The sequence below is a fragment of the Schistocerca cancellata genome, chromosome 5 (assembly GCF_023864275.1).
Source record: "Schistocerca cancellata isolate TAMUIC-IGC-003103 chromosome 5, iqSchCanc2.1, whole genome shotgun sequence".
Taxonomy (NCBI): Eukaryota; Metazoa; Arthropoda; class Insecta; order Orthoptera; family Acrididae; genus Schistocerca; species Schistocerca cancellata.
Window position 1 is genome coordinate 125,680,180 of NC_064630.1, and position 13,761 is coordinate 125,693,940.

At 38.9% G+C, this 13,761-nt stretch overlaps 1 protein-coding gene across 1 annotated transcript in view; it reads right to left on the reverse strand.

The window, feature by feature from the left end:
• Positions 1–13,761, reverse strand: part of LOC126187794 (glycerol kinase-like) — a 163,459-nt gene that overhangs the window by 127,751 nt on the left and 21,947 nt on the right. The window contains exons 5-6 of the mRNA XM_049929069.1: positions 10,362–10,579; positions 5,169–5,278 (exon numbers count right to left, since the gene is read on the reverse strand). Of these exons, the coding sequence (XP_049785026.1) occupies positions 5,169–5,278; positions 10,362–10,579 (328 nt within the window). The remainder of the gene's footprint in view (positions 1–5,168; positions 5,279–10,361; positions 10,580–13,761) is intronic.

The window sequence follows — 13,761 nt, forward strand, 5'->3', positions numbered from 1 at the left end:
CTCACATAATGCACTGCTGGAGATATTACACCAGGCAGCTTACAGTATACCTGCTGGATGTTCCAGAACAGGGTTCCTAACCCATGGCCCACAGGTCACACGCAGCCCACAGCAAGTATCAATGTGGCCCAAGAAGTTAGCATCTGTCACAAGATCGAAAAAAAAAAAAAAACCCACAAAATTCTGTTTATATTAAGTTATGATATTAATATTTTCATATGAAATTCACATGATTGAAGTGGTGCAACAACAGCTGCTGCTGCTGCTGCTGCTGATGATGATGATGATGATGCAGCTGGATGCAAGAAATTGCAACTGTCACCAACTGGCAGCCGTAAACAACTAAGGATCCCTAGATCCATTGTGGTATGGTCCAAAAACATACATATACACCCTGTGGATCTGATGTGGAACAGTGTGGACGTATCCTCCTCTCTCCCTACAGGTGGGAATAGCAGAGTGCAGAGGGTCCAACGAGGGTGGCCATGAAGCAGCTCAGCCAGACAACAGCTTTGATGGGTGTTGCTCTGTATATGTTGCTAGAAATCTTCAATATAAGGGAAAGATAGGCTGCTACTGCCCCCCCCCCCCCACCTCCTTCCCCGATGATTCAGCGCCCTTTTATAAGGACACTGTGGGACTCCAATCCCACTGAACATGATTTGCCCCCATTAAGTGAAGCATAATGACAATTTTTGCTCCAATATACAGGGTGGAACAACTAGTGCCCTTTCAAAACCTTTTGGCGAAATTTGAATGATGTGATAATGGAGGAGGGGGGAAAGTGATGTTGACACACACATGAATTAAATGCTGCAAAGGGTATCTCTAGTAAGCCCCCCCCCCATATTGCAGCACTCTCAGTGCCACCCACCACCCACCCACTTTAAAATGTCCCTGTACAAAAATGGGCATTTACAGACTCTTAGGTGCTGGTTTGAAAGGCAACCATTTCAACAAAAATCAGTTTAGTGGTGCTCCATCACTGAACTAGTTTCCGCTGGCCACAAACAAAATCTAAGGATGCTGAAAGGGATGCCTGTCATGCCAGCATCTTGGAATCATTGAATGGCCATCGCTGTACAAGCACATTTTTGAAGTGCCCGGCAAAGAGTGCAGGTGGCACCAAAGATGTTGCCAAAATGGGGGAATTGTGAGGGTGGGTGGGGGAGGGGTGGGGGGAGTGTCTTAGGAGGATCCTTTTGCAACCTCCTCCCCCTCCTCCTCCTCTGAGATCATCTCATGCCCCAGGAAGATGCAAAACAGCAGGATGGATAAAGCATAATCATTGTTTGCTGCTTCGAATCACATTCAAATTTTATTGAATGGTTTCAAAAGGTCCCTAGTAGTTCCAACCTATACACTGGAGCAAAAATTGCCATATTGCTGCAATTTCAAAGGGGTCCACCACCTTTCAATGGGGTTTGAGTCCTTAGAGAAGGATGAATCATCCAGGAGATGTTAGCAGTGTCAAAGGTTGTCAAGAATGTTGTTCTGTTGCTCATCACACTGTGAACTGTTGTTTCTGAAGGCAAGAAAGGGTGGGAATCAATAACCCAAGAACAGGTGGTTTCGACATTACCCTTTATACCTCACCAAAGTCTTTTCTTATCGATTCCGAGGGCAGAGTTTCTGAAATGTTTTCCTCAGCCACCCATTAGAAAACAATGTGATTTCACACTGGGCATCACAATTCTCACTTCCATCACAGAGGCATCAAGAGAAGGTGTGAATTGTGGGCAGGCTAGGTGTGACAACCTTCCCATCAAGTGAGATAACCACGCTGGCGGGGACAGAATTGTGGCAAAATTTATGCAAATGTGAAATCATTAATCTGCCTTACATCTCACATGAACTTCTGAGTCTGGGTCATCTTTAGCATGTGTCAGTATCTCCCTATATGAAGCATTGGTGAGCCTGAGGATGACGTTGCAGGGTGTCACACTATTGAACCATTTCTGACGAAGGTTGTAGGTACCACTGGTGCCAAATTTCAAACTTCTGCATCACAATGGGAGACAATTATATCAGAAGTGATCCACTATACTACTGTCCAATATCATAGATAGCCAATTGTTGTAGAATCTTAGAATTTATTTTGAGCTCAAACGTAATGAGGTATCTTGAACAGAATGACGTCATCCATGCCAACAAGCATGGATTCCAAAAATGATCAACCATGTTAAACCCATTTCCCACTTTTCTCACATGATTTAGGCACAGTATCTCTTGATTTCCTAAAAGTATCTGACTCACTACCACATCCATGCTTATTATCAAAATTATGATCTATGGGGTATCAAGCAAAATTTGTGGCTGGACTGAGTATCTTTTGGTAGGGGGGATGCAGAAAGCGATCTTGGATGTAGAGTCATTGACAAATATAGAAGTGAATTTGGGTGTGCCTGAGGAAATTGTATTAAGATCCCTGCTGTTCATGTTGTATATTAATAACCTTACAGACAGTGTTATTATACCCTCAGACTTTTTGCAGATGATGCAGTTATCCATACTGAAGTACTATCTGAAAGAAGCTGTAGAAATATTCAATCACACCTTGATAATATTTCAAAGTGTTGCAAGGATTTGCAATTTGCTTTAAATATCCAGAAATGTAAAATTATGCACTCTTCAAAATGAAAAACCAGAGTGTAATATGACTGTGAGTCACAACCAGAAATGGTCAAGTCACATAAATAACCGGGTGTAACAATTTGTAGGGATATAAATGGAACAATCACACTGGTTTAATAATAGGTAATGCAGGTGGCAGACTGTGGTTCATTGGTAGAATACTAGGGAAGTACAATCAATCTACAAAGGAGGCTGCATACAAAACACTCATGTGTAACAACCAAGTGCTTTACTCAAGTGTGTGGAACCCGTACCAAATAGAACTGAGAGTGCATATTGGACAAATACAAAGAAGCGTAGCATGAACTGTCACAGGTTTTGTTCGACCCATGGAAAAGTGTCACAACGAAGTGGAAAGAACTGAACTGGCAGCTGCTTGAAGGCAGACACTAGCTATCCTATGAAAACCTACTTAGAAATATTCTGGACCCAACTCAAAGTGATGGAGCTAGGAATATATTACAACCCCGTACGTGTCACTTGCGTAAGGATCATGAAGACAAGATGAGACTGATTACAGCACACAAAGAGGCATTTAAGCATTCATTCTTCCCACACTTACATGTGACTGGATCAGGAAAAAGCCCTAACAACTGGTACAATGGAATGTACCATCTGCCACACACTTCACAGTGGGTTGCAGAGTATAGGCGTAGATGAAGATGCCGATTTATGGTGTCATATAGTGTGTCACAGTAGTAAGATTACAAGATTGACCATTGTGAATTTCAGTTATATCCAACTTAGAAGCTAGTTTGGAGCTGGCTTCATAGTTGGAGCATTACTGTGGACAATTGGAATTGCAACTGCAACAGCTGAGAGGCCTGTTGTTTTGAACACTACTGGTTGACAAAACAGTTCTATCTTGCTGTTTTCATGAGCAGCCTGATGAGCAATAAATCTGAATCCTTGGTGGTGGATGAGAAACTTTGGAAATGTTACACTTTGTTGATAAAGTCTGCTCTGCTGCTCGTGAAATCTCAAAGATTGGTTCAGTTGGGATCGGGCTTGTACAAGGCATGTAAACTAACACCTCGCTCCGGTGCTAAACAAATCACAATGTCTTGATTTAAGGATTCAGTCCATCATTGGCTAAGTCAAGCATGTCATTAGAAGAAAAACCTGTTACAACGTAAGCATGACTCCAGTGGCACTGAATACAGGCAAAGCCCACAAAGCAAAATAAAAACAGTCCAAGAAATCTAACAGTTTGTAACACACTATCTTCATTCCCCCACAGACTCAATCCCTTCTTTCCCATCAACTTCACCTGGCCCTAATTAGCCCAGCATGTCATCACCCTCAACATTGACCTACGCCTCCCCAATGGCTCCATGAAGACCACTGTCCATATCAGACCCATGAACCATCAACAAAACCTATATTTTAATATCAGATGTTCCTTCCACTAAAAAGTCTGTAACATAAAGTCTGCTCACCCATGGACAGTACATCTGGAGTAACAAGTAAAATCCTACCCAGTATGTTCAATGTCTTATGAAGATTTCCACAGACCAATATTAGGCCTACCTCCAAACCTATTCCACAAACAGATCTCATATGTAATATCCACATGGACCTCTAATCCTCTGACCAACCCCCATGAACTACCTGCAATGAAATGACACCCTCATTACTCAGTATTACCCCAGCTGAAACAACATAACAGCATCCTTCAACTAATCCACCATACAATCCTTCGTATCTCTCCAAAAGTGGTATTCTACCACCCACCCAGCCTATGACATATCCTGCTCTGTATTTATGCTGCACCTACTTCCAACCACGTATCACAGGGTTAACATCCCTGTGGAAGACTTAGGTGCAAAACCTTTTCAATGCACCCACCCCGAACATCCTGTTCCAATCCTGCTCAGGCATATCTTACCCTTTAGAATGCTGGGACATCTGTGAAAATAGCGTATCATATAAAAGCTTTTCTGTAGGTTTTGCACAGCCTTCTGTGTGGGCATGACCGCCATCCCATTGTCCATTCAAATGAATGGCCACTGGCAAACTTTGTTCAAGAGCACAATTGATCGTCCACTAGCAGAGCATAATGTGCTTGATTTCAATGGCAGCCACGCAACCTGTAAGTCTGTATCACCCCGAACACCAGCTTCTATGAATTACATAAATGTGAACTGTTCTCACAACACATCCTTCAAGCCTAACTGCCCTGGTCTTAAACTCTGCTAACCAAAGCTTCAAATGAGTCAAAATATAAAAAAAAAAGCTTCAAATGAGTCAAAATATACCATACGCCATTAACAATTTTTTACCAAGCACTATTTCAGTAATTTCTTTGTACCACGCCAATCTTCCATATACAATGAAATACATACATTTAATTTTTTAATTTCAGAAAATTCTCTTTTACAAAATCTTGGGAGTGTACTTAATGCTGGTCATGTTTAAGGCATATGTTTCCTTCATTCTTCAAATGTACATTAGCAGTGCATAGTCGATGTTTCAGAAATCATTATTATTTATTGTTATTGAGAAACCAAAATACATATCAATATAAGACTTACTTGCAAAGAGTGTTGTCCCACTGCAGTGTGCGAATATTCATTAACATTGTCCTTGAGGCATTGGTAACATCAGTTATGTGAAGACCACCGTTAGGCCCTCCTGTAAGATTCTATGAAATAAAATCAGATTGACAAACAAGGAAAATAAACTGAAAACTCTGCATTGCATACAAATAGTACACAATATTGGATCAATGGAAAGATACAACTTTCAATGGAATTAAGGGGGTTTAGTAGTGAACTAGGGCACATTAATAAAGATTACACAACCTATACAATTCTGTTTATATTGAATATCGGCATAGTTTTCCATGCACATTACAGCTAGTTTAGGAAAATGAGCCCTTAAAATGCAGAAAAGAGTTAGTCCACTCCAAACAGACTTGTCACTTTTTCATCTACATGCTATCTGACTCATGAGAGAAGGGAAATAGTAGAGATAAATTACAGACCATAAACAATGAATAAATTTTCATCTCCCAAGATCACTAAAATCATTTATTCATACAAGTTACCGCTTTCAGTAATTCTCTTTTGTTATATGTGCAATATCTCAGAAACAAACTAGACATTCTACAAATATTCATAGAGGGACACTTGCCACATGTACTAGTAATAACGGAACATGGGCTAAAATGCAGTGAAATAATATATTATGGATTAGAAGGTTACATTCTAGCAAATAGTTATTGTAGGCAAAACCATAAAGGTGGTGGTGTGGTAGTTTATGTTAATAAGGATATAGAAGCCAAAAATATTCCTTTTTCGAACACCACACCAAAGAAGGATCAATTGAAATGACAGGTATTGTACTCCACAGTAATGATCTTAAGTTACCAAAGCATAAAGTGATTGGAGTGTATAGGCCACCGAATGCTGATGTTATGCAGTTTATGGATAAACTTTGTAGTGTTACTGGTCAGGCCGGTTCTAATGACCTTACTATATTAACTGACTTTAATATAGATGCAAACTCCAATAGTATAGTAAACTTGAGACTCAGTGATATACTGACCTCATACAATCTTGTAAATATAGTGAACTCTGACACCAGAGTGACAGACATGTGTTCCACTAGAATAGATTATGCTATAATCAACAAAGATGCTATAGATAAGGTAAACTACAGTAACTTAGATTTTCTTTATTCTGACCACTTCTGTCAGGTGATAGAATACAACAATTCAGTTGTGCATAAAATAACAAAAATTGTGCTACAGAAACGAATGCTGAATACCTCAAATATTAATGCTCTTAAGGACAAACTAGCGAATGAGAAATGGGATTCTGTGTACCATGTAAAAGGGTCGGATGAGAAATGGGATGAATTCTACTCAACCCTACTGGATCATTATGAATATAGTTTTCCAGTCAGAAAAAACCCATAGGTAGTTAAAAATGGAAGTAATCCTAGACTAAAACTCCCAACAAATCTGATTATGCTCAGGCAGTAAGTACATGATCTAAACCAGCTTTATAAAGCTACTACTATGCAGGTTTTCAAGGAAAAATACAATAGGGCTAAGCACACTTTTAAAACTGAAATTGTTAACCTAAGGAAGCATATTAACAGCAAAACAATAGAACAGTCTGACAACATAAGCAAAGCATCTTGGAAACTGATTGACAAATACTGAAAAGGTCCCAACAAGATGAACGAGGAACTGCTCAGCACAAGACATGATGGTAACATTATAAAAGACCCAGATATTATATGTAATATTTTTAATAACTACTGCGTTTCTGGTGAGCAATCAACCCATATTATAGATCCACAGGTAGAGACTCGATGCCATCTCACCCAGTGTACCAAATTTGAATTTGTGGAAGTGAATGAGCAGTAGGTTCGCAGGGCAATATACTTGCTAAAGAAAAAATTTTCATCTGGCTGGGATGGTGTATCCAGTGCTATTACTAAAGCGTGCTTAAAAGAAATCTCTAAACCCCTTACTCACCTGATTAATTGCAGCATTAGAGAAAACATGTATCCAACAGTTCTAAAAATGAGTTTAGTGAAACCAGTGTATAAAAAGGGAAGTAAGGAAGATGTCTCCAACTATAGACCAATGTCATTAATTCCCACTTTTAGTAAGATATTCGAAAGCATTATTCTTTCTCAGCTAAGTGCCTTTTTCACAAAATATAAACTGCTTGTAGATTCGCAGCATGGCTTCAGAAAAGAGCTAAGTACATCCACAGCAGTTACACAGTTCATCCATGAAGTTTACTGTTGGACCAGAAGATGCAGACTGCAGGTATATTTTTGGACCTGACAAGAGCATTTGATACGGTAAACCATAGCGTACTTCTTAAATAGCTAAAATCTTATAGTATTGGGGATCAAGCCATGAATCTTCTAACCACATACCTGCTGAATCATAAGCAAAACACTAAATTGTCATACAAACTAGATAATAAAATCATGAATTCCCAGTCCACCAGTGAACCTGTATTACAAGGTATACCACAGGGCTCAATCCTTGGACCCTTTCTCTTCCTTATTTATATTAACGACATTGCACAACCCAGTAACTCCCATATTGTAAGCTATGCAGATGACACGTCAATCTTATTCTATGGGAGTGAATCTAATGAGCTAGAATCTCTTGCTACTAGTGGTGTAACAGAAGTAACAAAATACTACAATGATCAGGGTCTCAAGGTGAATGACACCAAACCTCAACTATTGACATTTAAAACAGGCAGTTCTCACCACAACAATATGAATAGTGTTTGTAATATCTCTGCAACATAAAATGGTAACTGTAAATTCCTGGGTGTGTATGTTGATGAAAATTTGCAGTGGACATACCACATTAATTTCATATGCCAGCTCGCAATGATAGTTTCTAGCCAAGCACTGAAATTAGTATATTACGGAACACTTTACCCCTTTCTCAATTACGAAATTGAAATGTGGGGCTGTGCAGCTGATGTACATTTAAAAAGAATACTACTACTACAGAAAAGGGCAATAAAACATTACATAGGATGGGACATAGAGATTCATGTCGTGAAGTGTTTGTGCAGCACAAATATCTGACAATATATTCTCCGCACATCTTTAAAATAGTTGTATTTTTTATAAGTCAACCAACAGAAGCTATCAAGGGCAGTAATGTACGTGATCACAACACTAGAACAAAGTATAACTATTTCCGTAACAGAACAAAGTTAAAAATGACTGATAGAAGTCCATATATCAGTGGTATGATTTGGTATAACAAGCTACCAAACTCTCTAAGAATGTACACGGGAAATGTTTTTAAAACAAAATTAAAATCTTTTATAATAGAAAAACGTTTATATTCTTTCAACGAAATTTAAGATAGTGATTGTAACATGAGGCATTAGCATATCAGTTGTAATGTGATAAATGTAAGAAATAGACATAAGAAGCAACAGCTACAGAATATAGTGAGTGTAAATATAACCATAGTACAGGGTTATTACAAATGATTGAAGCGATTTCACAGCTCTACAATAACTTTATTATTTGAGATATTTTCACAATGCTTTGCACACACATACAAAAACTCAAAAAGTTTTTTTAGGCATTCACAAATGTTCGATATGTGCCCCTTTAGTGATTCGGCAGACATCAAGCCGATAATCAAGATCCTCCCACACTCGGCGCAGCATATCCCCATCAATGAGTTCGAAAGCATCGTTTATGCGAGCTCGCAGTTCTGGCATGTTTCTTGGTAGAGGAGTTTTAAACACTGAATCTTTCACATAACCCCACAGAAAGAAATCGCATGGGGTTAAGTCGGGAGAGCGTGGAGGCCATGACATGAATTGCTGATCATTATCTCCATCACAACCGATCCACTGGTTTTCCAATCTCCTGTTTAAGAAATGCCGAACATCATGATGGAAGTGCGGTGGAGCACCATCCTGTTGAAAGATGAAGTCGGCGCTGTCGGTCTCCAGTTGTGGCATGAGCCAATTTTCCAGCATGTCCAGATACACGTGTCCTGTAACTTTTTTTCGCAGAAGAAAAAGAGGCCGTAAACTTTAAACCGTGAAATTGCACAAAACACGTTAACTTTTGGTGAATTGCAAATTTGCTGCACGAATGCGGGAGGATTCTCTACTGCCCAGATTCGCACATTGTGTCTGTTCACTTCACCATTAAGAAAAAATGTTACTTCATCACTGAAAACAAGTTTCGCACTGAACGCATCCCCTTCCATGAGCTGTTGCAACCGCGCCGAAAATTCAAAGCGTTTGACTTTTACTATCGGCTGTGGTACGTTTAGCTCCCTGCTTGCTTTATTCGTCGACATCCGCGGGCTACGCGTGAAACTTGCGCGCACGCGTTCAACCGTTTCTTCGCTCACTGCAGGCCGACCCGTTGATTTCCCCTTACAGAGGCATCCAGAAGCTTTAAACTGTGCATACCATCGCCGAATGGAGTTAGCAGTTGGTGGATCTTTGTTGAACTTCATCCTGAAGTGTCGTTGCACTGTTATGACTGACTGATGTGAGTGCATTTCAAGCACGACATATGCTTTCTCGGCTCCTGTCGCCATTTTGTCTCACTGCGCTCTCGAGCGCTCTGGCCGCAGAAACCTGAAGTGCGGCTTCAGTCGAACAAAACTTTATGAGTTTTTCTACGTATCTGTATTGTGCCGTGACCATATGTCAATGAATGGAGCTACAGTGAATTTATGAAATCGCTTCAATCATTTGTAATAGCCCTGTATTAAGTCAGATGTTTGCAAAAGCCATCATTACGATGGCTCCATGCAAAGAAAATGTAAATAAATAAATATTTGGATCTTTGTTTACATCGTTACATAGCCTTCTCCTTGACTACAGTAAGTGGTGTTATACAATGTATGTCCATGTTGGTATCATGAGTTATACTAGAAGTTGGTATATCAGTTTTAAAATAACAGTTATATACACACATATTAGTGTACTGCTTTACAAGTGTGTGTACATAGCTGTTTGCACAGTAATGTACTGAAGGAGAAGGTTATGCAATGATGTAAACTTAGAACCAAGATGGGAACAGAGAATTGCCGAAACTGGTCATCTATATGAAAAAATTATCTTAGCTATCTCGGCAGCTGAAAATTTATTCAGTGTTCACAACACTACAGATTGCCCACACTCACAATGTCAGAAGTGTACAAGCATTGAACTTACCATTACTCAAAATAGGCAGAAAGATTAAAAACCTACCCATATGAGCCAAGTGTCCACAGTGCCAAATAAACATGACTTATTCTTAACTGCCTCTCGTACTTCAGGAACATTGTCCATCATCCATTTCAGTTTCAGAGCACTGAAATAAGTGCTTACTGGAAGCCCACACAAAGGTTTGAAGTAGTCTTGATTCCTGTCACGTACATTTTTTAATAAGTCATCAACTGTCTCTGTATTTCTTACATCAAGCCAGACTGTAAAGTCAAGAGTTCAAGAGTCAATCAGTTTTTGTATGCAATCGTGCAGACAATACTAAGCACATAAACAAACATCAAACAACAAAATTCGACATTATCAAATTGGAGAACACAGTCTGTTTTGGAAAAATTTTCTTTCTTCTTCTTCTTCTTCTTCTTTCTTTCTTTTTTTTCTCACAGTTATCTTGATCTGCATTGGACTTACAATCCAGTTGATGTCATGTGACTTTATTGACATAAACTTGTTGTCAAGTGACTGAGATGGGTATTAAATGAGTGTTTGATGTGTTACTTTTGTAACAAGATACTAGTTCTAAGATGGCTCATAAGAGATTGTTATGGTAAACCATTGTACGTCTTTTCCTATGCAACCAAGAAAATTGTGAATACAGAGTTATGATCGATAATAAAGGTGAGCTAAATAAACTCAAGATAAAATCCAAACTTTGAGAGTAACAACCAACATGGAAACATTACAGCATTACTGACAATAAATTCAACTTCTGAACCAACATCGATCTGAAAAGATAACGCTGAACATCAACACATTTTTCAAATTTTATGAGGTTTTGGGATTGCAGACGGATCATGTTGACTCTTGCAACAACATTTCGGCTGGCAACCATCCAGCCATCTTCAGGTGACTGTCCGTCACTGGAGACTGCTAATTCCCGATGTCAGCTTTATAGAAAAAATTGGCACAGAGACACATGCACATTGGCAGCCATCGCAGGAGCATCCCCTATTGAAATCCACACCATCTACAATTACTATTCCACTTGTGGGACACAGGCAAATGCACATTGGTAAAACTAAAAGTCCTCCCTCTGTCAGAATGCACGCTCATGTCACTTGAAACAAACGTCAGATGTCACCAGACATGTCCTTATGAATTTAATGTTTTCTCTCAGAAGAAATTAAGGAGATCACCAGGTCCCAAGCCTTGTCCAGATGGAAGCCGCCATCACGATTTATATGATCTTGTGCTAGACGTATTTCCTCATATTCTGTAATTACTGAATCCCTAAAGGATTTTCCGGGGCCAAGATTTTTGTGGTCAAATAATCCATAGAGTGTCCTGTGGTAATACAATGTTCAGCTGCAGCCAACTTACTGGACTGGGAATGGTGAGTGTGGCACCCACTTTCAATGCACCTTTCATGTACTGTGCATATCGTCTGACCTATGAAGCTTTCCAACAATGGCAAGAAAGTTAGTAAATTCTGGCTTTCTGCAAATTTACAAAACTCCTTGCCAGTGTTGCAAACTTTACACAGTTCATACAATACACAGAGTACATGAAAGGTGCATTGAACATGAATGCCACACTCGCCTTTTCACAGTCCACTAAGCTAGCCATAGCTGAGCACTGTATTACTGCACGGTGCTCCATGGAGTATTCTGCCATAAAAATCTTGGCTCTGGCGTAATCCTTTAGGGATTCAGTAATTAAAGAATCTGTGGACATACACCTAGCACAAGATCATATAAATTGTGGCGGCATCTTCCAGCTGGACAAAATTTGGGACTCTGTGATCTCATTAATTTCTTCTGAGAGAGAGAATTTCTTTCATGACACACATGGCGACATCTGGTATTTGTTTTTAGTGATGCAAGGGCGCATTCCCATAGAAGGAGGATATGCAGTTTCACCGTACACCTGAGTGCAACAGATGGAAAAATATTTGTAGAGGCTGCAGATTTCGATACACTCCTGTGACAGCTGCCAATGTGCTTGCACCTCAGTGCCAACTTTTGCTATAAAGCTGACACTGAGAACTAGCAGTCTCCAGTGGCGAGTGCTCGCCTGAAGGTGGTTGGATGGTTGCCAGCTGAAATATTGTAGCAAAAGTCAACATGATCTGGTTATAGTCCCAAAATCTCATAGAAGCTGCAGTATGCTGGGAAAACTTCAAGAATCACATTCCTGAAATGGATTTTTTTCATCATTTTGTTTTCACGTCTGTAATTTCTATGCAATTGGACTGATGTTGTAAAGACACAATTTCCAGCGTTATAAAATACCCATATCTTATTAGAAAGAAAAAGAGAATCACTGTAAACCTGGAACTATATAACACCAGAATGAAAAATAATACTGAAAACAACAACAATAAACATAGATCACAATAATTTGCTTCACTTTAAAAAAATCTCTGTAATGGACAAGGAAAAAGGAAATTGCCAACTGTGGTGTAAGAGAAAATAGGACATTGTCACACCAATATTCTTACTGCCCCGAGCAAATACAGGTGAAAAGCTGAAGTGATTACAATTAAGGCATGTCAAGTCAGTTGATTTGAAATTTTATACCCTGTTTTTCTCTGACATAATTGTATATTACATGATTGATTGTTTATTCTGTTGTGTGTCAAGACCAAAAGTGATTTAAGTGATTTAACACACTGATGGTAGAATCTACATTGCGGCAGCCACAGGTGATGTATTTGCCCACTGCCACATCTGAAGCAAGAAAATCCTAGCAGGGACTGTTGCTAACCACAGATTTTTCTTGGACACTAACTCATACAATTGTAATTAAATGAAAAAATGAAAATCTGTATATCTCTAATAGAAATGTAATCATGTAGTGAGTCAGATTTTCCATTGATGGCATTCATACAGTCTTTTGTACTACCATAGAAATAAATGTGCTATGAGTTGAAAGTTAATTTCACTATATACTTATTTTCAGAATAGGAAACATAATTCTACTTTAAGAAAGTGATTTAACAACAGTTCATATGCTGTACATGCACGCAATTCCAAACAAATCACAGAAGAATTTTGGAGTTTGGTTCATTTTATTGAGAAAGCTAATGCAATCTGAGATAAATGAGTTCTGGTGTGGATTTCAGTGAATATATATATAAATAAAACATCTTAGACTGATACCCATAAGAATAACCCATTTTTACAACAATGAGTGATTGCAATTTTTTCCCAATCCAGTCAAATCCTGATAAAACAGAGCAGTGAGTTTAACAGGGAAATATTTCAATAATTTACTTCACAAATTTGTTTTTGGCTAACGACTGATAACTGATATCTGTATATCTGGGCATGGTCACACTTATTTAATTAAAAAGGCAAATTATTTTAAACTCAATACTTTCAAACAGAAGCATTACATCGCACATGGTGACACACACACACACACACACACACACACACACACA